Raw genomic sequence first — 25,492 nt, 5'->3', positions numbered from 1 at the left:
GCATGACCACGTATATTTGGGAGTTTGAGAGAAGCCCTGCTTGGTGACAGGCCCATTTTCCATTACAATCTTTAAGAAAAAAGTTCTGATGAAAAATAAAAAAAAAAGTAGGTGAGTTTTAATACTAGCTGTAACAGTGTAAAAATCTTAGGAAAGCCTCACAGAAGGAAACCCAGTATTTTGAGTAGAAATGTAAAATTTAATCTTAACCAACTTAAGCTTTTATGTTATTTATAAATAAAACTAAGATTCATAAGAACTATTTTTAAATATGGCCTGATTTTCAGATACTGGTCATATCTGGTCACTGCATGCATTTTGCATGAGCACATTCAAAAGTGTTGGTGAACAAAGCACCATTGATGCTTCTCTTAAAAATCAGGCCCATTATTTGTTAAATAATGGATTTTAGTCTGAGAAAAGCAAAATACTGTTGCATGCACCATACGTTAGGTAATATACTGCATCACAACAAACTGTACTTTAATCATTTTTAGCTAAAATTTAAGTAATTATGTGGAAACACCTATAACTCCATTTCTTAGATATGACTGTTGTACAGTTTTGTATGTCACTGAAATACTGAATGAGGATTCCTTACAGCCAATATATTAACTGCTAAGAAACATTTTTAAACTGCAAACCTTACCAGCATTACATTCACTACAGATAGGTGAATTGTAATGTATTGAATGGTATCATTATGAACAGCATAAATAGAAGATGGTTGAGATATTCTAAATTGCTGTAGGGCTTTCAACTGATATTTTTTTAAACCCAAATGGATAACTCAGGTAGCAAAGCACTATACCTGAGTGTGTTTGCCAGACCAAACACTTCATTTCTAAAGTAACACTGTGAGGGTGACAATGGCTATTATAGAAAACAATATGAAAATTGATGTAGGAAATGAAGCAGTGGATTTTCTATTTCTATTGTCAAGAATGTTTACTACTAATTTTCTCTCTGGCTGAGAAAATTAAGTCTGCCCTGTAGGGATGCTAAAATGTTTCATTCTAGTATGCCATGCTTCAGCACAGGACTACTTACTTCTAACGCACGCAGCTAAACAAGAACCAGGTCAGATTTGATAAGTGTCTTTGTGGGAAATAGTGTCTAATATTTTCACTATACATTTGCATTGTTAAAATATAGTGCAACATATCAGTACATTTCACATTCAGTATAGTCACTGTAGTTTTACCACAGTCGTAGTTTATAAAGCTGTAGGGTGCACTGATTTAAATCGAAGTGATTTAAGTCCCTTATTTTAATCAGCAAGCAGGAATTTAATCTTGTTTTGTATTTGTACTTTTAGTGTTCTTCCCTGAAGAAAGGTTCATTCTTATTGGTTGGTATAACCATTAAAACATGTTTAATCAAATATAGTCAACACTAAATTTGGTACTTTTTTGCTAAATCAGGAGGATATTCTATATACACATTCATTTAAACAATTATATCGCTTAACATACATTTACTCAGATTCTTAATTTGTACATTGTTAGAAAATGATGAATGAAGCATTTATTTACTAGATTTTTTTGCTCTGGATTTGTGTCAAGCTGTATTTGGAAACTGGAATTAAATTACAAATATAAAAAACAGCATTTTAAAGTTGTTTCTTAGTTAAATAAAACTATTTACGTTTATTGGATATAGGATGCAGAATTTTTTTCTTTAAGTGATTTTAAAAGAGTAAAAGTATGAGGGGGTAGCCGTGTTAGTCTGTATCCACAAAAACAACAAGGAGTCCGGTTGCACCTTAAAGACTAACAGGTTTATTTGGGCATAAGCTTTCGTCGGTAAAAAAACCCACCACTTCAGTGGTTTTTTTACCCACGAAAGCTTATGCCCAAATAAACCTGTTAGTCTTTAAGGTGCCACCAGACTCCTTGTTGTTTTTAAAAGATTACACTAAATTTAGCACTTAATATGTTGTCAATTTCAAATTTTTAAACTGGTTCATTTTTAAAAAGAAAAATGCATTTTAATTAAATAAAAACTGATTTTTATCCACCTGGCAAAGTTGTGTTTTCAGGTAAATATATGACCCAGAAGTACTTACCTTACATGGGAATAAAAAAGGGCATGTTTTCTTTTAAGGCAGAAATTCAGTTACACATATTGGGGGGATGGAGGGGGGGGAAGAGCATATCAACCATAAATAACTGTTTCAGTGCTGACTATTACAATTCTTAACATACCTAAAACCTGCCTTGGAGATAGCCATAGCCCAATCTTTTGAAATCATTAAAGCTATGCTAGGGTAAACATCAATCTATTCACTTTTTTTCCCAGTGTTAATGAAGAAATTTATCTATGGTAGTAAATTACAGAAATAGTTTGCATCATTACAAAAATCAAGTGTGAAAGATTTTCCATGATGAAAGATATCTTACAAGGCAACCACTGAAAAATTAGAATAGCCAGGAGAACTTTGATACTGAAACAGATTCACATGTTCATCCTGTGGAAGAGTAGTGCATTAAAAAAGTTAAAAATACTTTGTGTTTCAGTTCAGCTGCACTTGATTCAAGTGCTGCTCAGAGGTTTCTGTCATTATAAATTAAACATGGTCGCTACCTTAGCAACCAGAAGTACCAGGAAAATGTTCATGTTCACAGAATAAACAGATGCAGTCTCTTTTGCAACAAGTTATCTCACTCCAATATGGGAGGTCATCCATTCCAGACCTTGGCATAATCTGAAAATTAATAAGAGAAGTCGCAATGAAGTTTTTAACCATTTGCTCTCATACAAGTCATCCTACCAAAAAGCACTATCTTTCGCCATCAATTACAGGTGCACGTGGCCTAGGCAGGATTTCTTTTAAAGCAGCCAAAAGCTCCAATCACATGAAAGAAAGTTCATCTTCAATTTCCCTTCTAGAGCCAAAACATGCTACTCTCAATACATATCATCCAAGGAGTGAAAGGACAGATATAAAAATCTTTATGGGTGTACAGAATACTTACCACATGGCAGTACAGAATACTTACCACAATGCCTCAGGGCAGGGGTTCTCAAATTTCATTGCATTGCGACCCCCTTCTGACAACAAAAATTACTACATGACCCCAAGAGGAGGGATTGAAGCCTGAGCCCCCGAGTCCTGCTGCCCCGTGTGTGTATGTGGGAGGGGTGGGCAAAGCTAAAGCCCAAGGGCTTTAGCCCCAGCCAGGGGCCTGTAACATGAGCCCCGCCATCCAGGGCTGATGCCCTTGGGCTTCGGCTTTCACCTGGGGCAGCGGGGCTCGGGCTTTGGCCCCAGGCCCCAGCAAGTCTAACGCCAACCCTGGCGACCCCATTAAAACGGGGTCCCGATCTACTTTGGGGTCCCAACCAACAGTTTGATAACTGTTGCCTTAGGGCTAACACAAGTATCACATTTCAAATGCTGCTTACATTAGATCTTCATTCAATGCCAGGGTGAGGCTAACACAAAATCATGTCTGGCTGAAACTCAAAATTGACTGCCAAGAAGCACCAAAGCTGTATATTGATGGATTAAAACAACTGCCAGTGACATTTCTCTTTTGGTTGTAGTATACGGTCAGACCCTATATTATCCATTAACACTGAATTTTGGTAACGCAATAGGGCCAAGGAGAGAGTGATCCCATTTTTTCATTAAAGAAAGCCTTTTTAAGTAATATTCAAATGATTCAAATTAAATGAAGAAATAAAATTCTATTTTGCGTACACTAAAGAAAAAGGCACTGGCTTAATTAATGCTTCCTTACAATAAATTTTGAAATGAGAATGTGGAATTACATAGAATATACATATTAAGAACAAAGTTACAGTAAGTACATCACCAATTTAAATATGAAAGGAAATAATTTGACCTGAAAATGTAGATCTGTTTACACAAAGCCAGATCCTCATGACTTACCTATCCAAGTTGCCTTTAGCAAAAATAATAGTAGCTAGTTGGACCAGTCAATGGCTTAATTTTTGGAAATAAATATCCAAATTTAATAGACCAAAAGTGGGTCAGTACCTCCCATTATGAGAGGTCAGGGAAAGTGATGGAGGTACAGGCAGACACTCACTTCACAGGACAGTCCCAGCTCTATCTGAAAAGTAAACTTCACATTTCATCATTGTGGGGAAGATTTTTTTTTTTAAACTTCTGAATGATCTGTTATATCCACTACTTTTAAAGCCCTGAGGCAGCATTATCATAGAATATTCTTCTACTATTTTACTGCTGAAACAAAATGAATTCTACAAATGATGAGGCTGTTTGAAAATCAAGGCATATGTTTAGGGCACCTAAGAAAACTGGGTAACTGAATCTGAAAGAAAAACCAATGGCTAGCTCCTGTCAGACACCAAGAATGTCTGATCTGTGAATTCCAAGGGTCTGAGGAAAGCTCTGTTTTAAATTTTAGTAACTATGCTGGCATAACTGAGATAGAAGTTAATAAGTCAATTACATCAACTGCATATAGGTAATGGGTTTTACACCAGTAACAAAGTAGGTCTTCATGTCATAGTGAATGTTGACAAACATGTCTTTTTGAGTATACATCTGAAAAGTCAAAATAAGGTCTGATAGGACTACACATTAAAAAGACATTCCAGGATGAAGGGATGGAAGTCTACTGGTAGGAATTTCCAGGAGCACTAAAATATTTGTTGGCTCCTACACAAGCGAAAATGGGGTTCATAAATGATCACCACAGTGAGGCTGAAAGCCACACCCTATTTATATTCTTTACCCTCTGGTCAAGTCAGAGTTGCTGCCCTAGTGTATAGAGTTGAAGCAGTCACCCGGGTATTACAGACACTAAACAAAGAGCAAGTAGGCTAGCCAGTTGACATAGTGAGAGTGAATGGGCTAGCCCTCAGGAGTGTAGAGCATCATTCTTCCAAACGACTGAAACATCCTATCAGTTAAAGCTGGTGGACTCAGCTGTAAGGAAGATCCAGAAGTCAGTCAAGGGGAAGATATACTTAAGGTGTCATTATATCTGCAAAGGTGAGAATAGGAAAAATCCTATTTCAGAAGACCTAGACCAGTGCCAATGGGCTTTTAAATCACACACAGTTTTTCATTTATTTTACATTATTGAACTTAGACACACATTACTGGACACCTACCCTTCTCCAGTCAAAGCACAGCAGGACTGAATGTGCCATGGGTGATCCTTTATGGAACTAAGGGTGAGGTATTTAGATATTTCAGCAGCTGTCATACAACCTTTCATGTCCTGCTTATTTGCAAAGATGAGAACTGCAGCCTTCCGTAAATCCTGGAAGCAAGACAGAATATTTATAGTACTTATGATGCCAATGTTATGATAAAAATCTAAAGGTTATATAATGTTAAATATATTTTCCCACAGTTACAGTAAAGTCATTCTATATTAAAATTATGCAGTAACATTTAATTTTGAGAGGCTTATTCCAACAATAAATTATAGTGAAAGACAAACTTAATGATTCATTTAGAAAGCTGTTCTAACTAACATTCTTCAGGCATCAAATTAGGGTTTGCTTCACTTCTTGGTCCTTTGGTCTTGCCACACTTCACTGATGACTAAAGACACAAATGATATATTTTCTAAAGCAGCTCAGTATGTTCAGCAAATTAGATTACTATTGGAGGAACATTCTGGAAATCTTTAAGTGAGATAATTACAGAGTCGAAGAGTTAACATGCCATCATTCCATTGAAATTACTTCCAACTCTAGGCGCTTTTTTTTTTTTTTAATAATAAATTTAAATGTTTAGAAATTTTATTAGGACAGGAAAGGAAGAAACTATACTTCATAATTTAACAAATCCACCTCATACCTTAAGAGCTTTGTTACTTTTGCCTAAAGGGCAGTTCTTACTAGTAATGTTTGAATAGTTTGTTAGATGTGAGACATTTAAAATGTTGTCTAAACTTTCCATGTAATTAAGGCAACAAAAATAGGAGCAGCAGATTTTTTTGGAGCAGGGCAGGAGAGAGAAAGACATTTCATAATCAAGAAACCATTAGGTCAAATTTTAAGAGTTCAATACCGATTAATCTGCTAGGATTAGTGGAGATCCATTTCTATATCTGGATGCTTTAAAGAAACAAAAGCAAAGTTAAGGTCCAGTGCTGCAAATCCATACTCTCACAAGTAGTCCTAATTTATAGACTAGTCTGACTGAAGTCAGTCATCAGGACAACTCACATGAATTAAGACTTCTTAGAATCATGGAAATGTAGAGCTGAAAGGCACCCTGATAGGTCATGTAGTCCCCTCTCCCCCCAATGCTGAGGCAGTATTTGAATAGGTGTTTGCAATATTGGGATCCATTTTGAAATCATGGGGAAGATTTTGAACAAAAGGCTTCTTCCCATCTATTTCAGAATTTATTTTTCACCCCCAACCCCAGAGCAAAAACTATTTTTATTGAACTGAGACATTTAGAGACAATTTCCTTTCATTTTTAGAAATAGATTATGAATCACTCAGATAACACTGAGAACTGCTAATAGCCAAAACTTCATTTTAGATCAGAGCATTAAGCAAGCATAATCCAAAGATTAACCATTTATAACACTATTTATGATTCTTTACATTAATAGGATGCAAGCAATAGTGAAAACTAATCTCAAAACTTGTTTTAGAAGCTTTCAAGCTTCTTCAAAATTTCATTTTTAGCTGTAGTTGTAAGACAGAGGAAGGAAAAACAGTACAAGTCAGACAGCATGAAGTTTAAACATAAAAACTTCTTATAATCTGTATAATTTTTATAAAAGAAACTGCTACCTTGTTACAATAGAATGAACCCTCCTAAGAGTGTTAGAACATGGAGCATGTATTTTTCATGATATCCTGACTGTTCTTGTCTAGACACCGACAATCTAAAATTTTTAAAAAGCACAGTTAATGTACATCAATACCTATGCTAATGAAACAACTTTGTTTTGTAAAAGGTTAAGTCTTCATGTTTATAATTATTTGGGTGTTAACAAAAAAGGAAGCCTACAATCCAAAAGTATTGGAATGCTGAGTTTTTAAATATACCTCATGAGCCAACATTCTGTAAAGTTCTTCTTTTGTGATAGAAAGTCGTTCTCTGTCAATGCTGTCAACAACAAGAATGATGAACTACGGAAAATAAAAGAAAAAGTTTCTCTCAGACTACATGTAAACAAGGTTCCACCTATGTATTTTCTGTAGTCTGACCTTTGCAAGAGAGACTCATTGGTTAGTAAATGTTCTTTATGCATAACAGACTTGGACTTTTCTAACCAACACAACTGACTTCTGAAAGCATAGTCCACACTCTGTCCCAATCAGATTTTGGAAGGCATTTCAGATTCTTAAATCTTGGGTCAAGTGCTGTAGCTATCTTTAGAAATCTCACATTGGTACCTTCTTTTCATTTTGTCAAATCTGCAGTGAAAGTGTTCTTAAAATGAACAACATGCTGGGTCATCATACAAGACAGCTATAACATGAAATATACGGCAGAATGAGGGTAAAACACAGAGCAGGGGACATACAATTCTCCCCCAAGGAGCTCAGTTACAAATGTAATTAATGCATTACTTTTTTTAACGAGTGTCATCAGCATGGAAGCATATCCTCTGGAATGGGAGCCAAAGCATGAAGGGGCAAATGAATGTTTAGCAGATCTGGCATGTAAATATGTTACAATGCCAACTACAAAAGTGCCATGCGAATATCTGTTCTCACTTTCAGGTGACATTGTAAATAAGAAGCAGACAGCATTATCTCCTGTAAATGTAAATAAACTTGTTTCTCTTAGCGATTGGCTGAACAAGAAGTAGGACTAAGTGGATTTGCGGGCTCTAAAGTTTTACAGTTTTGTTTTTGAGTGCAGTTATGTAACCAAAAAAAAAAAAAATCTACATTTGTAAGTTGCACTTTCACGATAAAGAGATTGCACTATGGTACTTTACTCGTGGGGGAATTCTGTGTCACTGTGCATGCACAGAATTCATGTCCCCTGCAGATTTCTTTGCTTCCCTGCAGAAAAATGACTTCTGATGGGGAAGCAAAGGGAAGCCGCAAGAGTGGTCACGTGCCACTCCCTGGCAGCCAGGCAGGTCAGCTTGGGCACCCGGAGTAGCTGGTAGAAATGTAAATCACCGCTGGGGGGAGGAGGGGAGGATGGACAGTTGTGCGTGTGAGACAGTGTGACACTCAGTTCCTCTTGCTCGCTATTGCGGCACGCTTGGCATGGAGCGGCAGGGCTTCAGGGTGTTTCTGAGGAGGTAGGAGTGGGGCAGGCTCTGTCCCCACCGGCAGAGCAGAATGTATAGAATCATAGGACTGAAGGGATCTCGAGACATCATCTAGTCCAGTCCCCTGCACTCATGGCAGGACTAAATATTATCTAGATCATCCCTGACAGGTGTATACTCCTGGGGGAATTCTGCACCACTGCACAATTCAGAATTTTGAAGAAATTAATGTCCACGCAGAATTTCCTTTCCCCCACAGAAATGGGCAGTGTTGCTAGTTGCCACTAGGGGCCACTGGATCCAGCAGAGCCCCACTCGCACACAGACACTGCTGGGGGGAAGAAAAGGGAGCTAGGGTTCCTGACAGCTGCAGTTCCCAGTGTGCCCTGAGGGAAGGAGAAGGTGGTGAGCAGGAAACTCCATGAAAGCTTAGTACTGAGCATCAGGCTGTTTCTCCCTCTGTATCCCTGGGCTTATGGGGGAGGGGTTGCGAGTGTCTGGCCCCCTGGCTGGGGGGGGAGGGGGGAGGAGGGGAAGAAACAGGAACTGGGCTGTCATAACTCTATTCCCGTGGGAATTTTTGTGTGTGTCTGTATTGTTACAGACATACTTGCTGACACTTATTTTGAAATAAGTTACCAAAATAATTGAAACTGTTATTTTGACAAATAAAATTAGCAGAATTTTAAAATATTGTGTGCATAATTTTTAATTTTTTGGCACAGAATGCCCCCAGGAGTAGGTACTTGTATGAGGTGAATTGAAAAATACTATTTCTTTTATTTTTACAGTGCAAATATTTGTAATAAAAATATAAAGTGAGTACTGTACACTTTGTATTCTGTGTTGTAATTGAAATCAATATATTTGAAAATGTAGAAAAATATCCAAAATAGTTAAGAAATTGGCATTCTGTTGTTTAACAGTGAGATTAACTTTTTTAATCGTGATTAATTTTGTTGAGTTAATCGCATGAGTTAACTGCAATTAATTGGCAGCCCTATATGATATATATAATATAGTATACTTTACTGGTGATCTAAGGTTGAATTATCAGCCCCAAGACTGTCTACTGCTATATGATTACTGTGCGTACCCTGCTACACAAGTGCAAGCAAATTCGATTGCACATGTGTAGTCAGATGTGAACTTGCTGGTCATGTGCATAATGGAAATTTGACCCATGGTGAGTGGATAGTTGAAAGCCAGGCACAGAGCAATGATCACTTAGTCAGTATGCCTTATGTATCAGAAAATGTCTAAGCTTGAATTCCCCCCAATGCACTGTAAAGTGATGGATTTTAGAAATACATTTTTACCTGTTACTATCCGGGCTTTAAAAAAAAAATCTAACTGCCAATAGCACAGAGAAGATCTCAGTGCTTGACAGAGGCCTTAGCTTTGCAGTCGCATAGCACTTAAGGGCCCTTATTTTAACCGGAATCTCTAGACTAGTGATGTCAAACTTGCAGCCCACAGACCAGATCTCTCCTACCCAATATATTTAATATGACCCACATGATACCTTCAGCATCTTCAGAATTTAAGCTTTTACTTAGAAAATATAAGATGCTAGTTCTCACAGTTACAAAGGTAAGCTTCAACTTGTGTTTCAAGTGTAAACTGATGTAGTACTGATGGCTGTGTCTGCAGAAAAGCTGAAACAGGGGCATGAGCTTCCTGGCTTGCCATTAATCTCATCTTAGAGAGGAAATCCCAACAATGCTGACATATAAAGTGTCATCAACTATTTCACATTTTTGTGGTGGAATAAAGATGGAATTGGGAATGAAGCCCACTGACAGGGGAGTTCAGTGGCTGCAGTGAAGGAAAATGGAGAGACAGAAAATAGGGGGAAGAGGAAGGAAAAGAGAGAGTAGAAATAACACGGTCTTAAAGGGGAACATTTTTCCACTAAATGATACTGAATAGAAGAAAAAATTAAAAAGTTAACCACCACATAAAGCTCTACATTCAATTTCTCGGCAAACCTCCCATTGACCTAAGAAGGAGCTCCACTATGGATTGAAGAGAATATTAAATTTTTATTCCAGCCCACATACCCTAATTAAAGATGAATTTCAGCCCCCTACATAGAATGAGTGATATCCACTCGACCTACTGTAATACAATTTAAAGTTTATCTATAGACTAATTTTCAGAGGTGATGTGTACCCACAATTCCACGGCAGTTGAGTTCTAGCTCTTATAACGGTAAAAGTAACCTTCCAAATGTAAACTAATGTTGTCTTCCTGAAACTGCATAGAAACAGCTCTAATACCTCTGCTACTGCTCATAGCTTTACCAAGCATAAGATATAATTTATAGAGCATTTTGCATGTTCAAAACACTGTTCAAACAACTAATTCTGAACACTTCAGAAATATTGGCAATATTACCTTCATTTTACAGATAAGGAAACAGGAAAAGGTATAGGCTACAATCGCAAGTTAGTGGCATAGCAAGGAGCATTGGAACTCATCATCACAACTCCCAAACCTATCTGCACCTTCCTCAGACCACTTCCCTTACAAAATTAACAAGAGTCTGGTCATTCAGAAAGCAGTGAAACTACCAAAATAAAAATAAAAATAAAAAATCAATCAACTTAATGCTGCTGGGGCTGCTTTTGAAGTCTAGGAGGGACAGTAGAGCATGTCACTGGGGTTATTCATGGGGGAGAGACCAGGGAAGGTTCATGTAGTGAAGCAACCTCTTTCCTCCCTCAAGTGCTTTCAGCAATTACAAAGTGCCTGAGTAGAGACAAAAGACTAAATTACTCTTCCCTTCCAGCAGCAGAGAGCTGAATTTCAGACACCAGGGACAGCACTTTGGAAGGAATCTAAGCACTCGCCCCAATCCCAGAAAGCAAGGAAACGGGGTGGAGTGAATGAAGTTACTCATGACAGCATTGTCCAAGACCTCGTATATTTCTCTGGCTAGTAGGTTTTAATCCTCCAGATCAGGGATTGGCAACCTTTGGCACGCGGCTCACCAGGGTAATGGCACCGTCCCAGGCCAATGGGGGCTGTGGGAAGCGGCGCGGGCTGAGGGATGTGCTGGCTGCCGCTTCCCGCCGTCCCCATTGGCCTGGAATAGTGAACTGCGGCCAGTGGGAGCTGTGATCGGCCGAACCTGCGGATGCGGCAGGTAAACAAACTGGCCCGGCCCGCCAGAGTGCTTACCCTGGTGGTCCGCGTGCCAAAGGTTGCCAATCCCTGCTCCAGATGGTCTGATAATTTTTTGAAGCCTGGTACATCACTAGACTTGATCGGATCATGAAATTTTCAACAGCAAAGAGGAAGTTTCTCTTCAACTTTTATCTCAAGAATAGAGCTTAACAGTATTGCCAACCCCAAAGGTTCAAACATTAGGAGCCAAGACTCAAAAAGGCTTGAGATTGGCTTAAAATCATGAACTATAAAAAGATATTGGCGTTCTTTTTATTTGCTTTCTGGTTTCTCAGCAGGCAGAGTATACTCTTTCCACATTTGCAAACTTTATTCCACAACTATGAGGGCTAAAAACTTTCTTTTTTAGATGGATGCAGTAACTATAAGCACTGGAGTTATAGCTTATGACAGAAAACTCAGGGTGCTTCTACACAGCAAAAAAAATGGCAGCAGTCTCAGAACCCAGGTCAACTGACTTGGACTCATGCTACAGGACTAAAAATAGCAGTATAGACTTTCCTGCTCTGATTGGAGCCTGGGCTCTCAGACCCTCCCACCTTGCTCAGTCTCAGCGCCTGGCCTCCAGAGCATCTACAATGTTGTTTAGCTCCATAGCACAAGTCCAAGTCAGCTGACCCGGGCTCTGAAACAGAGATGACAGTATTTACCAGAGCGGACTTTTACCAAGCAAAATCATGGTTTTTACCCAGAGAAACTAGCTAGAAAAGCCTTAAACTGGGACTATTTTTAAAACTGTTTCATTAAGATTACATTTAGTTTTAGCTACACATTAAAACTGTGGTTATATACGGCTATAGATTCACAGATTAATTTAGGGCTGTACAAATAAAAGTAAAACTGCAGTGGACATAATACTAATATATGTAATTATAATACTGAAGATCAGAATGTCTGTTTGATAAACTAGTTATCTGTAGACATGGACCACAATTTAAAAAAAAAAAAAAAAAAACAGAAAAAATCTTCTACACATAATTCTTCAAAATGTGAATGAAAAATGCAACTACCACAATGGCACCTTCTCATTGTGTCCTATTATATCAGACCTTCGCACTGTGATTACCAGCCATCATAATAAGGTAAACTGTCATATCTGGTATAAACTACAAACATTTGGGAAATGGTTCCATTTGAACACAAAAGAATCAATGCATCATAGTGGCTCCCCTGTGTGAAGCTGTTGGTAGAAGGCAAGCTGGCTAAGTGACTTCATGCTACCATTTGGGATAGTCTAACAGATTCAGGCTCTTTCCCCAAATTCCAACCCCTGTAAGTCTTGGAGTGTTGTGCAATGATTGCAATTTCTTGAAAGGGAGGAGAGCAATCTATACTACTTTGTTAGCAGCACCAGTTGACTGTTGAAGCAAGACAGGCAGCACTCAAAGCTCTGGGGCTATCTTTCTGGGTGAAGCAGGATTCCAGTGCTAGCCTGAGGGAAGTGATGTGTAAGAGCTCCTGCTGCAGGGACTAGCATAGAAACAAATTTAGGTAGCAGGAAGGCAGCCTATTGGAAAGTGGAATGGCTATTCAACAATAAGGTAGTGTATGTTTTTGTTCTTTTCGAAACTATTCTGTCTATTTTTATTAAAGGTATTAAAAATCAACATGTCTGAAGATCTTTGCGACCGATGACAGAAGTTTGCACATGCAAACTGAAATTATGGAGATTTAATACATGCTGCACAGCTTTATTAGGTGTCAGCAATTAAAAAAACCCAAACATGTTGATCTTTGCGGTGTTATAAACCAAAGTGGAAACAATACATTGGTCAGCTGAAGTCACCTCTGACCTTTCGGTCAATGGCAGCTTTATCACTATATCATTCCTCCCACCTCAGCTGGGGTTACTTTTGTCCCCTGAATAAATGCAGCTGCAGCTGCTGACCATTTGTATACAGTGCTGCCTAGCAAAACTTTTGTTCTCTTTCCACTACTGTCACTGCTTCAAAAAAAACATTACTACGCATGAGAACAGAAGCTAAACCATTCACTAGTGGTCTCCATCCCCAACTAAGTTTTGCATTCACTGTGGAGAAAGGTGATGTGTGTATTGCTCTTATTTTTCCTCAAACAAGTTAGAAAACAGTTTCACTTAAACTGTGTTGAGCTAAACAAAACTCTTGTAAAATCAGTGAAATCTCAAATACAAGCTGTACACAGACTGGCAGGCCCAACTGCACTGTTTAATCCCAGAGGACAAATAATATCATTTGTCTAGAATAGGATGAAAGAGTATTCTAAGTATTACCAGGAAACTGGCTGTGTGCCAAAGGATCCCATTTTTTGCTTCAGAACCATCAAGTCCAGCATCCCCTCATGTAGAGGTTTATTACAAGGCATTTGAAACACATACATAATGTATCTTTGTTTCTATTGTAGTAATCAATTACAAAGTGCCTTAGCAGCAGGTGACAAATTTCAAAATAAATCTCCTGATCCTGAAGTATCTACGCTAATACACATATTTAGACATGCAGATCTAGCTCTCTAGTTAAAATACATTAAGAACTACTCTGTTCACTTGACACACAACTTTTGTTCCACTAAAACAGTGGCGCTCAACCTTTCCAGACTACTGTACCCCTTTCAGGAGTCCGATTTGTCTTGCATACCCCCAAGTTTCACCTCACTTAAAAATTACTTTTACTTTTATTTCTGATTTTGTAAGCAAGTGTCACCACATGCTATTACTGAAAAATTGCTTACTTTCTCATTTTTACCATATAATTACAAAATAAATCAATTGGAATACAAATATTGTACTTACATTTCAGTGTATAGCATATAGAGCAGTATAAACAAGTCATTGTCGGTATGAAATTTTAGTTTGTACTGACTTTGCCAGTGCTTTTTATGTAGCCTGTTATAAAACTAGGCAAATACCTAGATGAGTTGATGTACCCCTGGAAGACCTCTGTGTATCCACAGGAGTATGCGGACCCCTGGCTGAGAACCACTAAAAGCTTGATTTAATGAAAATACAGAGCCATGACCTTATATCAGTGGTTCCCAAACTGGTGTTCACGAAATGTTACAGGGGGTTCTCGGGAAAAAATTCGCTAATGGCGGACAGAGCTGTTGCTAGGAACTGCAGGCAGCACGGGGCCAACAGCCTGGAGCCCCTGGACTTCCAAGAGCTAAGCAGATCAAAGCAAGCATATCTATCACACTAAGGAGATTTAAACTTCAAGACTCCTTATAAGAAATTGAAAGGGAGGTGGATATTTTTTGCTATTAAAATTAAATAGGCAGCTAGTATTGCTTTTAAAATTATTATGAAGAACAAGTTTAAGCTTTGTTGTAACGTGCGTTGCTTGCCTGGACTGCTCAAGACCTGAATGATTGTGTAGGAGGAACTCTTTGAGTTGGCTTCTTAAATACCTTCATGCTGTTTCACATCTGATACTCCTTGATGAAACATAGGAGCCTTGTCTTATAACATACTTATTCGAAGTGATACAAGCTACAAAAGTCAGATCTTGGAAGAGTGCTGCCATTTTCATAATATAATAAAAATACTGTAATGATAAATAGTAATGAATAATAAATAGTGTGTAATAAGCATGTCATAAAAACAAATTTTATATTTCCAAGATCACTGCTTTTATAATTTATACTCAGGTAAAGGAGAAAATCCTGGGGAATATTCATTTGTAGGAGGGGGTTCGCGAGACTTGACATTTTAGTGAAAGGGGTTCACAGGTTGTTAAAGTTTGGGAACCACTGCCTTATATCATTTACTGCATTTGAGCCTAAATTCTGTCCTCGCATATGAGTAAATTCTTCCATATCCCATTAATGTAATCTCCACCTAAGCTATCAGGACTGAAATTTACATTTATTTGCTTTATTTTATAGTTTGGGGGCAACTTCACATACCTCTGTATTTGAATAATAGGTATTCCATGATGACCGTAATGACTCCTGTCCTCCAATATCCCACATAAGGAAATGGGTATTTTTTACTACTATTTCTTCAACATTGCTTCCTATGGTTGGAGATGTGTGGACCACTTCATTCATTAAGCTAAGGGAAACAACATCACACCACAAAAAAAAAAAAAAAAAAATTAGCAATATCTTGAAACTTCCGGATGCATCAGTTGTATATTGTGACAAGTTTGTTATAACAAAAGTAAATCCTTTTTGTTCCCGTAAAGCAATTATTTAAAACAGTCTTTTTCATCTAAATATTTATTAAAGAAACATTATTATTTTATTAAAGATATATAAAGACATCTTTTGTATGAAAGATTTATTCAGTTTGGGTGCATTTTATGAGTTACAATCAATGAGTGAAGAGTCTGCCCTTTTATCTGCATTTGTAGTAGTACATAATGTAGATAGGGATAAATAGGGTATACAATTATACATGAACGTCCGGTACAGAAAAGTAAAGCTTAAATCTGACTAACACTTTGTTAATATTAGTAGCCATCTAAAAAATGTACTCAAAACAAAAACAAAACAAAAGCTGCCATGATCCAACAGGTCACCATCACTAAAGACATTATTTTTGAATCTTGCTAGAATAATCTGAAGATAAAGTTGTCAGAGCACCTGGAAAATGTAAAGGTTGTCTGATTTCACAATAGCTTCTGAAAGAAATTCTGTATCTGCAGCTGAAAATACCTCAGTACCAACTTTAAAACAATGGTTTGTTTTGTTAATGTACAGTACAGAAGAAAAGGTTTCAGGGAAACACTATTTCGTTCTATCTAAATGTATATACCACTTCCATCATCGTAGTAATTGTGCACTTCCCAAGTAATTACAGATTTATCCTATACCCTCTTGTGAGGTAAGGAAGAGTTTGTTTTGATTTTAACTACAGTGACATCACCAGACCCATAGCCCTCTATTGCAGGAGCCATAGAAGCATGATGAAATATTATTCTGAAGGAACTGTTAGTTCCACCAGTGACATGACTGACTAGTTGGGAGATGACTTTTTTTTTCTTTTGGAAATAGTGGTCTGTATGTGGGTTTTGCAAACTGACTAAAAATAAAGGCAGATATGGATTTTAAATTAAGTTTCTTTCTGGAAGCTTTCACCAATGTGTGAAAGGATTTCACCACTCATCAATTACCAAAGATCTCAATTGCAGAAGGATTACTGATTCATTCTTTGTCCTCGAGAACACTCTGTGATGCTCTGTGCTGAGTATCTGATTAACATGAAGCTCAACTCTAAACAATTCAACACCTGTATCTATTTTATTACCGTATACACAAAACTTAAGTATTATTGAATGACAAATACCTTCCTTAGACAAGCTAAGCTGGGTTCCCCAGAGTTTTCAGTCAGGTCCCATACATTAATTGTGAATGAAAATATCAAACAAACAGAAGTTTTAAATAGCTCATATACTTACAACTGGTAAAGAATGGTGGTCTTTCCTGCATTGTCAAGTCCCACTATTATTACTTTGTGTTCTGCAAAACAAAAAAAGGTGAGATACCATTGGCCAACTATTAACCACTTTTCTGATATTAAAAAAAAGCAAAGACCCCTTGTCTGTTTTAGGTGAACAGCCTGCACAGAGTATGGAGGATTCCCGACTAAAAAAACCCACAAATCAGTATCTCCCGAAAGAGTTGTTATACTTACAAGGGACATAAGTTAAGTCCATGGTAAAGTTTTATTTTAAAGGAATGATTATTGATAATGCTACTCTTTTGCATGAAACAATTTTTTTAATACAAAATTAAGCTTGAGAAATAAAGTAGTCATAAGAACATGGAGACTGCACGTTGACTTGCAAACTTGGTTCTGCCAATGTACTTTTTTTAGATATGTTCAGTTTGCATGAAAATTATTAGAATAGGTGTCACAAAGTGAAATATCTTATACATTTTATATTCAGAAGTTAAACCAAATATGAAGACTGTATGTAATTTAAGACTTAAAGCTACAAAGCAAGACAAAAAGAAATGGTGTGTGTGTGAGAATATCAGTACTTCAAGTTAAGAACACAATTACAGAATGACCAGTATTTTAGTAATATCTAAAAATAGATCAAAAACTAAAGCTGAATATTTACAGCTGGCAAACTGAAGAAGTTGGCAACTCAACTAATTTTCTTGCAACTCACAAATCTAAATACTGCATATAATATTATGTTAACCCACCATATAAGGCTGAACGAGATGCCTCAGTTTATTGATTGCATATATTGATAAATTATTTAAGACTATGAAGATACCATATTTAAATGGGTAAGTATAAGGGAGAGAAGAGTTCAGTTTGAACTTTCTACTCTTAGCACTGCAACTCCTGAACCCCAAGAGCTTGACCACTTAACAGTTATTCCTAAGGGCATTCTGTGCCAAGAAATTAAAAACTCTGCACACAATAATTCAAAATTCTGTAAGTTTTATTTGTCAATAAATAAATACAGCATTGCAGTGGGGAGCACAATCTACTGGCTGCACAAAGGTGGGAAATCACCCTCCAGCCTTCCCACCCTGGGGACATGGACTCAGTGGTGAGGCTGCACCCGATCCTGACAGCTTAAGGCCTGGGCCTGCACCAGAGGGGTCTGGGTGTGGGGAGGTTCAGCAGGGGGGTCATGAATTGTGCGCACGCGCCATGGTGCAAAATTCCCCCAGGAGTAAACAGTGATATGCCAAATGCTGCATTAATACTTTTGCATGCTATTGTACATATATAAGACTATTCATAGTCTTAAAATGGCAACTATTTTCTTCACACTAAGAAAAAAACCCACAACGACAGGGGTTCTCAAACTGGGGGTCAGGACCCCGCGAGGTTATTACATGGGGGGGGTCACAAGTTGTCAGCCTCTACACCAAACCCAACTTTGCCTCTAGCATTTATAATGGTGTTAAATATATTTAAGTGTTTGTAATAAGGGGGGGGGGGGGTTGCACTCAGAGACTTGCTATGTGAAAGGGGTCACCAGTACAAAACTTTGAGAACCACTGTACAACGACAAAGGGAGCTACAAAGCAGGTTAAGTTACCACAAGTCTTCTGTTTTGATTTTTCCACTATGTATGTGCAAAGTTGGATTGGAAAATACAGTAAAGGGTATTTTTACTCTGTTCAAAACAAAGCAGAACCATGAACAGATGAAGAGTTACAATAGAATTAAAACTCAAACTTAACTATGGGGTACCAACATGTGCTTCAACAAGTCATATTTAAAATTTTAGTCCATGTATTCAGAATATCACATGGATGGAAAGCTACAGCTTACTCTGAAAAAATGGAACATACTCATTAGATTTATAACAAAGTATTATAATCTTTGATATGCCTTGGAATTTTAGTTATGAAAGTTAAATAATTTTTCTTAAAAATACTCAACTAGGACTATTAAATATTTATTACATCTACTGTATAAGGAACAAATAGATTCAGCACGTCATAATAGAATGGTACTTCATTAGACTTAATAAGAGGCCATCATGTGGCAATGAGTTACATAGTCCAATTATGCAGTGTGAAAAATTATTTCCTTTGAGCCATTTTAAGTTTGCCATCTTTGAGGCCTGGTCTACGCTACAGAGTTGGGTTGACATAAGGCAGCTTAAGTAGACCTAATAATGTCTGTGTCTACACTACCAGGTCCCTCCGGCCGACGTAACTCGCCTGCTAGGTCAACTTAATTACTCCACCTTCGCCAGAGGCGTATGCATAAGTTAAGTCGATATAATTAAGTTGACGTAGTGGCAGTGTAGACACTGCGTTGCTTATGTCAACTTAACTCACCTCCAGGAGGTGTCCCACAATGCTCTACTGTGACTGCTCTGGTCACCGTTCTCAACTCACCTGCCCAGCAGCCAGGTACATAGGAAACAGCCCCTCCCGTTAAAGGACCGGGAACTCTGAATTCCCATTTTCTGTTTGTTTGCGGTGGAAAGCTTGTCTGCCCAGCTGAGCACACCAGCTCCATGCTCCAAAAGCACTCCTGGCCTGGAATACACAGGAGGTGGTGGATTCCTTGGGTGTATGGGGAGAAGAGCTGTCCAGGCACAGCTCAGATCAAGTTGTAGAAATATGGACATCTATGAGATCTCTTGGGAGTATATTGGACAGGGCCGGCTCCAGCATTTCTGCCGCCCCAAGCAAAAAAAAAAAAAAAAAAAAAAGCTGCAATCACGACCGGCGGCGGCAATTGGGGAACAAAAAAAAAAAGCCGCGATCGGCGGTGGCAGTTCAGCAGCAGGTCCTTCGCTCCTAGAGGGAGCAAGGGACCTGCCGCCCCCGAATTGCCGCAGGTGCCGCCCCTCTCCCTTGGCCGCCCCAAGCACCTGCTTGTTAAGCTGGTGCCTGGAGCCGGCCCTGATATTGGAGAAGGGCTACCAGAGGGATCGGCAGCAGTTCCGAGAGAAAGTAAAGGAGCTGCATCAGGCTTACTAGAAGGCAAGGGAGACGAACAGTCACCCTGGTGCAGCACCGCAGACATGCCACATTTACAAGCTGCAGCATGCTATACTCTGCGGTGACCCCACCATGACCCCCAAGAGCCACATGGATACCTCAGAGTCTGAGTCTTGGGCCATTGCAGGAAAGATTGAGGAGGTGGTGCTGGACGAGGAAGGAGGAGGAGGAGGAAGATGGGAGACAGGCCTGAGGTCCCTTCCAACCCTGATAGTCTATGATTCTAGGCAAGCAGGGGATCCACTGTCCTGGAGAGTCAGGAACTGTTTGTAACCCCAGAGCAGTCCAGCCAGTCGCCGCAATGCAGCGTGGCCGAGCGTGATGCCAGAGAAGGAATCTCTAGTGAGTATGCACTTAGCATTAATATTGTGGGATCACATATTCTTATTTGCTATTTTTTATTTAAATAACCAGTGGAGGTAAAGCAGCTATCTGATTCTCATTGTCTGGACCAGCGAGGCAGAGGGTACCCTGAGAATTAGGTACACAGGGTACCTAAGGGATGTCCCGGGAATCCTTCATAGAGATCTCAATACTTTGTGGAAGGTTCCTCTGAAGGGTGCCTTATTTCTTCCACTGTAATAGGACACTTTCCCAAGCCACTCCAGTATTAATTTGGCAGGCATCATCACAGTACATAGCACAGGAGCATAAGGACCTGGTCTGTACCTGGACGCAGGCAGCAGCTGTTCCCTTGCCACCTCTGTTACCCTCAAGAGCGTAATATCAGCTAGGGTGACCTACAGGAGACTGTGGTAGTATTCATTTCAATTGCTCAAGCCGCAAAAACTAGTGTCTGTGTGCCCCCGCCCAGTCATTTTTCACCTCTTCCCTTCCTCCCCATAGCTCCAGAACCTGGGGTGCCAATGGGACAGGGGCACTGGAATCAGGTGGGCCATCACTGCCCACTGTTTCACATGGCTGTGGTTTGGGTGGCGGGGGCATTTCCCCCACAAACTGCAAGCCTCAGGCAGGCGGGGTGCAGGGACATGGGCCAGGGGGCTGTTCTCAGGCACCCCATACCTCTGCCCGGGGCAGGTGGAGTGTCTGGGCCTCCCCACAGTGGCCCGGGCTCCATAGTAGGTGCTTACCTCTGCCTGGATCCAGCTTTTGGACTGGGCATAGGGTGGTGCCTTGGGTGCCAGAGAGCAGCAGCAGCAGCTATGGGGGGAGGTTAACAACTATGTTGTGGTGGCTATAGCAAGCAATCCCCAGTGATGTCCCTGTCAAGGCATGCAGTCTGGGAGGGGGAACGTTGGTCCCTGACCTCCACACTATGCCCATGTTAACAAGGGTAGGGGCATGGCCCCTGGGCCACTATGATCCCATCGTGGGTTGCCCCCCACTTCTGCAGACGTTCCAGTGCCCTTGTCCCCCAGCTGTACTCATCATGGCTGGGACGGCAAACCGGTTCAATGAATATCTTGTAGAAATGAAAATGTTCTGCTTCACACTTGCGTGGATTCTGGGGAGTGATTTTTATATAGCAAATCTGCACTGGATAAGGGGGCTGCACTGACAATTGTTCCTTTGTGCTTTGCATGTTTTACAGCTGAAAGTGGGGCCTTCAACTCTTCCTCCACACCGTCAGAGAGGCTCTCCCAGATAAGACGAAGGCGAAAGAGAACGTGCGATGACATGTTTAATGAGATAATGAATGCCTCTGGGACAGTGGACACTGACCAGAGGGTGTGGAGGATTACTCTTACAGAAAAAAAAAAAAAAAAAAAATGGACATTATGAGCAGGACAAAAGCCCAGGAGAATAAGTGTGGCATGCAGCAGGAGATGTTGGGGATTCTGAAGGAACAAACAGACATATTAAGGTGTCTGGCTGACCTCCAGGAGAGACACCTTGAAGCTCTACGGCCCCTGCAAAATGGCATTACATCACCACTGTACTCCCATTCCCCCCCACACACACACATTCCACTAGGCATGGGGGGCCAGTGCAATATCTTTTTGGCTGGAGAGGCCAGGAGCTGAATGGAGTGTGGGGTTGTCTCTCCAGCAGTAGGTTGGGAGGCAGCTCTAGAGGTTCTAGTTGGTGAGTGTTGGGAGTCATTGACAGAGGAAAGCAAGAAGTGTATTTCCAATGTTACATTACTATACACACAGCAGCCACAGCAATGTTCAGACTATTGACACGCACAAAATAGAAAAGCAACACGTCACTGTGTGTCATTAATAAAATGGGTTTTCAAAAATTCCCTGAGACGCACTGCTCCATGCTGAGCTCTTGTAACCCTGGTATCCGGCTGCTCAAAATTAGCAGACGGCTTATTCACCTCCACGCCCCAACCCTGTGGAAACTTCTCTCCCTTTGCTTCACACATATTATGAAGCATGCAGCAGGCAGCTACCATCATGGGAACATTTTTGTCACTGAAGTTTAACCTAGTGAGCAAACTGTGCCAATGACCCTTCAAACAGCCAAAAGCACATTCAACTGCCATTTGGACTTGCTGAGCCTATTGTTGAAGTGCTCCTGTCCAGGTGTCCGATGTATGGCTTCACAAGCCATAGGAGTAAGGGGTAGGCTGGATGTCCCAGGATCAGTATTGGCATTTCAACATCTCTAATGATGATTTTGTTGCCCAGTCACCCAGTTTTGAGAAATCCTTCTGTAGCTCTTCGCAGTCTGCTTTGAACTTAACTATCTTGAGTAGTTTTGTATCATCTGCAAATTTTGCCACCTCACTGTTTACCCCTTTATCCAGGTTATTTATGAATATGTTGAATAGGACTGGTCCCAGTACAGACCCCTGGGGGACACCACTATTTACCTCTCTCCATTCAGAAAACTGACCACTTATTCCTACCCTTTGTTTCCTATCTTTTAACCAGTTACCAATCCATGAGAGAACCTTCCCTGTTATCCCATGACAGCTTACTTTGCAAAGACACAGACTTTGAAAGTTCGACCCTTTCAATTTGACACAGCCAACATTACATTATTTTAACAGCACTGTTTCCCAGCTGATCGCAGTTTGGATGCACAGTTTCACAGAATAGGACTCAGAAGGAGAGGGGAACCCTAGCTAGTGAGACCTTGAAAGCCTCTGCTGTTACAGTGATGAGAAAATAAGTTTGAAAGAATAGGGTGCATTAGCCCACCCTCTACTGAACTCAACCTCCCACCTTCAGTGCCAGCCTACGATACCCGCTCACCCTGGGCGTCCCCCCCTTCAATGCCAGCCTCTGACCCCCCCAACCCTGTGTGTTCCTCCCCTTCAATGTCAGCCTATGACCCCCTCCCAACCCCGGGCGTTCCCCCCTTCAATGCCAGCCTACGACCCCCCCAACCCTGTGTTCCTCCCCTTCAATGTCAGCCAACGACCTCCCCCACTCCGTGCGACCCCCCCTTCACACACACACTCCAGGCACTCCCCTCCCCCCAACTCCCAGAGATAACCCCCCACCTGCTCCCTCAACACTCGAGGGGCGTCCCGACCCTTCCCCATCACAGCCGGGACCCCAGGCCTCCCTCCCCCCCGGCAGCTTCCCAGCGGCTCCCGCAAGCCAGCAAAGCCCTGCCCCCGGCGGTCGCTGCTCACCCTGGTCACAGAAGAAACTCCACAGCTTGGCAAATATCAGGCCCATGGCTAGACTAGGCTCGGCCGAGCTCGTCCCGCGGCCGGATGACGTCACGCTCCGAGCGTCCCCACGACACAAAGGGGCACGGACGCCGCCGGCCGGCGCTGGTGACTCGACAGCAGCGGCTACGGCTGGCCCCGGACAAGGGACAGAGCCCAGAAAGCCAAGTAGGCGGAGCCACCCTCTAACCCGCCTCTCCAGCCAATGCCTTCCCCGACCGCCTTGCGTCACTGCGTGGCCCAACAGCAACGTCATTACGCACATTACCTCCTCCCTGACGTGAAAAAAATAGTACGTGGCGTCACCCTCAGCCGTGGGGCTCGGTGTTGCGTTCGCCTCCTGCCCGCGGTCCTAGTGCCCCGGCAAACAGTGCTTCTGTTCCCAACCTGGGAATTGGTGAGTAACATGTTTTGAATGAAAATTCCCGGTTTCCCACGTTGAGACATGTCACTCACCAATTCCCAGGTTGGGAATTTTTCACCAGACGTGGGAAATGTTTAGCGCTAGGTTGGGAAAAGTTGGCATCACGCTGTAGAAGCACTGGCAGCTGACCAATCCCGAGCGAGGCTCGGGCGGAGTTTTCCGCCGTGCTCCGGCAGAGGCGGAAGGTAGGCGGGAGTGAAAGGCCGTGGAGCGCTGCTGGGGGTGGGGGCTCCGTAGTCACTGTTGGCGAAGGGGCAGTAGGACTCCCCCCCCCCCCAACACTGGAGTGGGGCCAGCGCGGTCGGGAAGCTGGAGCCCCCCCTCACCGGGGAGACGCGCTTCCCCTCCGCGAGCCGTCTCAGACGCCGCCTTCCCCCGCGGGCCCCAGATTTTCCGCGGTGCGGAGCCCAAAGGCTTCGCGCGAACGGCTCCCTGTCCGGAGGACGGGCGTTGCTGCTACTCTGGCAGGTCTAAGCAGAGCCGCTGCGGGCAGTGCGCGGGGCCCGGTGTGGAGTAGCTGTCCCTGGAGCTGCCGCAGTATGGACGTGACCAAGCGCCATCTCCGGGGCGGGGGATGGCGCTCCGTGCTGCCGTTCGCTAGTGTTACCCGGTGCAACCCCTCCCGGAGCCCTGGGCACCGAAAATCCTTGCTGCTTTAGCAGGACCGGCCCGGGTGCGTGTGCCCCACCTGCTCGCTGTAGGGAGGGCCCTGCCGTGCGTAGTCTGGCCGGGAGGAACTGCCCCGGACACTTCCTCTTCACTGGGCTTTTCAGAGGTATTTAGGCACTTAAAGAGGCAGATAAACACCGAGACTCTCTTTCCCCCCCCCCCCCCTTTGATTTAAATGGGAGTTGCGGACCAAGGCATTTCTGAAAATTCCACTTGTTGCCTATCTGCATCTTCAGGGGCCTGAAAACGTGGCCATTGAACAAATAGCCTGTAAGGGATTACAAAAATAAAAATATCGATGTAACTAGTTACATGGCAATACAAACACTTCTATCTTGTCACATAGCTCAGCAGTTTCACTATAGCTGCACATTTTGGTATTAATTCAGTGAACCCTTGGTTACTTTTTTGGCCTGTTTTTGGAGGGAGTTTATGCGTTCCATACCATACATATAGGGGATGAAAGCAAACCATTTTGCCAATGGAATATCATCATGAAATACTATACCTAATGCTAAACCAGATCAGACTTATTACCACTTTTCTGTGGAGACGTGTCTGGAAGTTTTAGGTCACTTATACCATGAAAATATTCATATCAGCATCTTTATGTACAGTGTTCATACTGTAACGCTATTAAGTGGAGACCTGAGTTCTACAAGTAATGTTTGCAGATTTGATTTAAATTGGTGCTTAATTGTGTTTTGAGAATCTGTTTTTTAAAAAAGATTTTTTTTAAAAGAAGTCTATTCATCATGTTTCAGCTTTGAAGCATGATGAATAGACTTCTTTAAAAAAAAAAAAAGTCCCCTATCTTTACTGACTCGTAAATATTCTGAAACACTAGCTTGGAGATGAGACAATGTGACAGTTCCTAAGATATTAATGCTAACATTTGATGACACTTTAAATGGAAACATTAACTTTCAGTGGTGGTTAAATTTAGTAGAAACATCAAGGCAGTGTGCTTATTGGTCCTGGGACATAGTGCTA

At 41.2% G+C, this 25,492-nt stretch overlaps 2 protein-coding genes across 5 annotated transcripts in view; one reads left to right on the top strand and one right to left on the bottom strand.

Moving 5' to 3' along the window:
* Positions 1-1,976: 1,976 nt before the first annotated feature.
* ARL5B (ADP ribosylation factor like GTPase 5B) lies at positions 1,977-24,390 on the bottom strand. 4 transcript variants are annotated; one of them, XM_065397732.1, is made up of 8 exons: positions 24,318-24,390; positions 24,200-24,283; positions 24,157-24,168; positions 16,778-16,838; positions 15,282-15,429; positions 7,021-7,104; positions 5,113-5,264; positions 1,977-2,707 (listed from the first exon to the last, which is right to left on the bottom strand). In XM_065397732.1, exons 1-8 carry the CDS (start codon positions 24,388-24,390, stop codon positions 2,659-2,661), a joined length of 663 nt encoding a protein of 220 aa, XP_065253804.1. In that variant the 3' UTR covers positions 1,977-2,658. The 4 variants fall into 4 exon arrangements, with proteins under 4 accessions (XP_065253804.1, XP_065253805.1, XP_065253807.1 ...); XM_065397733.1 differs by lacking the exons at positions 24,157-24,168; positions 24,200-24,283; positions 24,318-24,390 and adding an exon at positions 23,368-23,499; XM_065397734.1 differs by lacking the exons at positions 1,977-2,707; positions 24,157-24,168; positions 24,200-24,283; positions 24,318-24,390 and adding exons at positions 4,907-4,982; positions 23,368-23,499.
* NSUN6 (NOP2/Sun RNA methyltransferase 6) overlaps positions 23,752-25,492 on the top strand; it is a 45,924-nt gene continuing 44,183 nt past the window's right edge. Inside the window, exon 1 of the mRNA XM_065397731.1 lies at positions 23,752-23,803. The gene's annotated coding sequence lies outside the window, so the exon portion shown is untranslated. The remainder of the gene's footprint in view (positions 23,804-25,492) is intronic.

The sequence above is a fragment of the Emys orbicularis genome, chromosome 2, assembly GCF_028017835.1.
Source record: "Emys orbicularis isolate rEmyOrb1 chromosome 2, rEmyOrb1.hap1, whole genome shotgun sequence".
Taxonomy (NCBI): Eukaryota; Metazoa; Chordata; order Testudines; family Emydidae; genus Emys; species Emys orbicularis.
This window is presented reverse-complemented; position numbering and strand designations above follow the sequence as displayed.

Coding starts and splice junctions, on each gene's coding strand:
- ARL5B (XM_065397732.1), bottom strand. CDS start 24,390: ATGGCGCTTGGTCACGTCCATACTGCGGCAGCTCCAGGGACAGCTACT. Junction 15,430..16,777: donor ACCACCATTCTTTACCAGTT/GTAAGTATATGA, acceptor TGTTTCCCTTAG/CTTAATGAATGAAGTGGTCC. Junction 2,708..5,112: donor TGTGCTTTGACTGGAGAAGG/GTAGGTGTCCAG, acceptor ATTAATTTTCAG/ATTATGCCAAGGTCTGGAAT.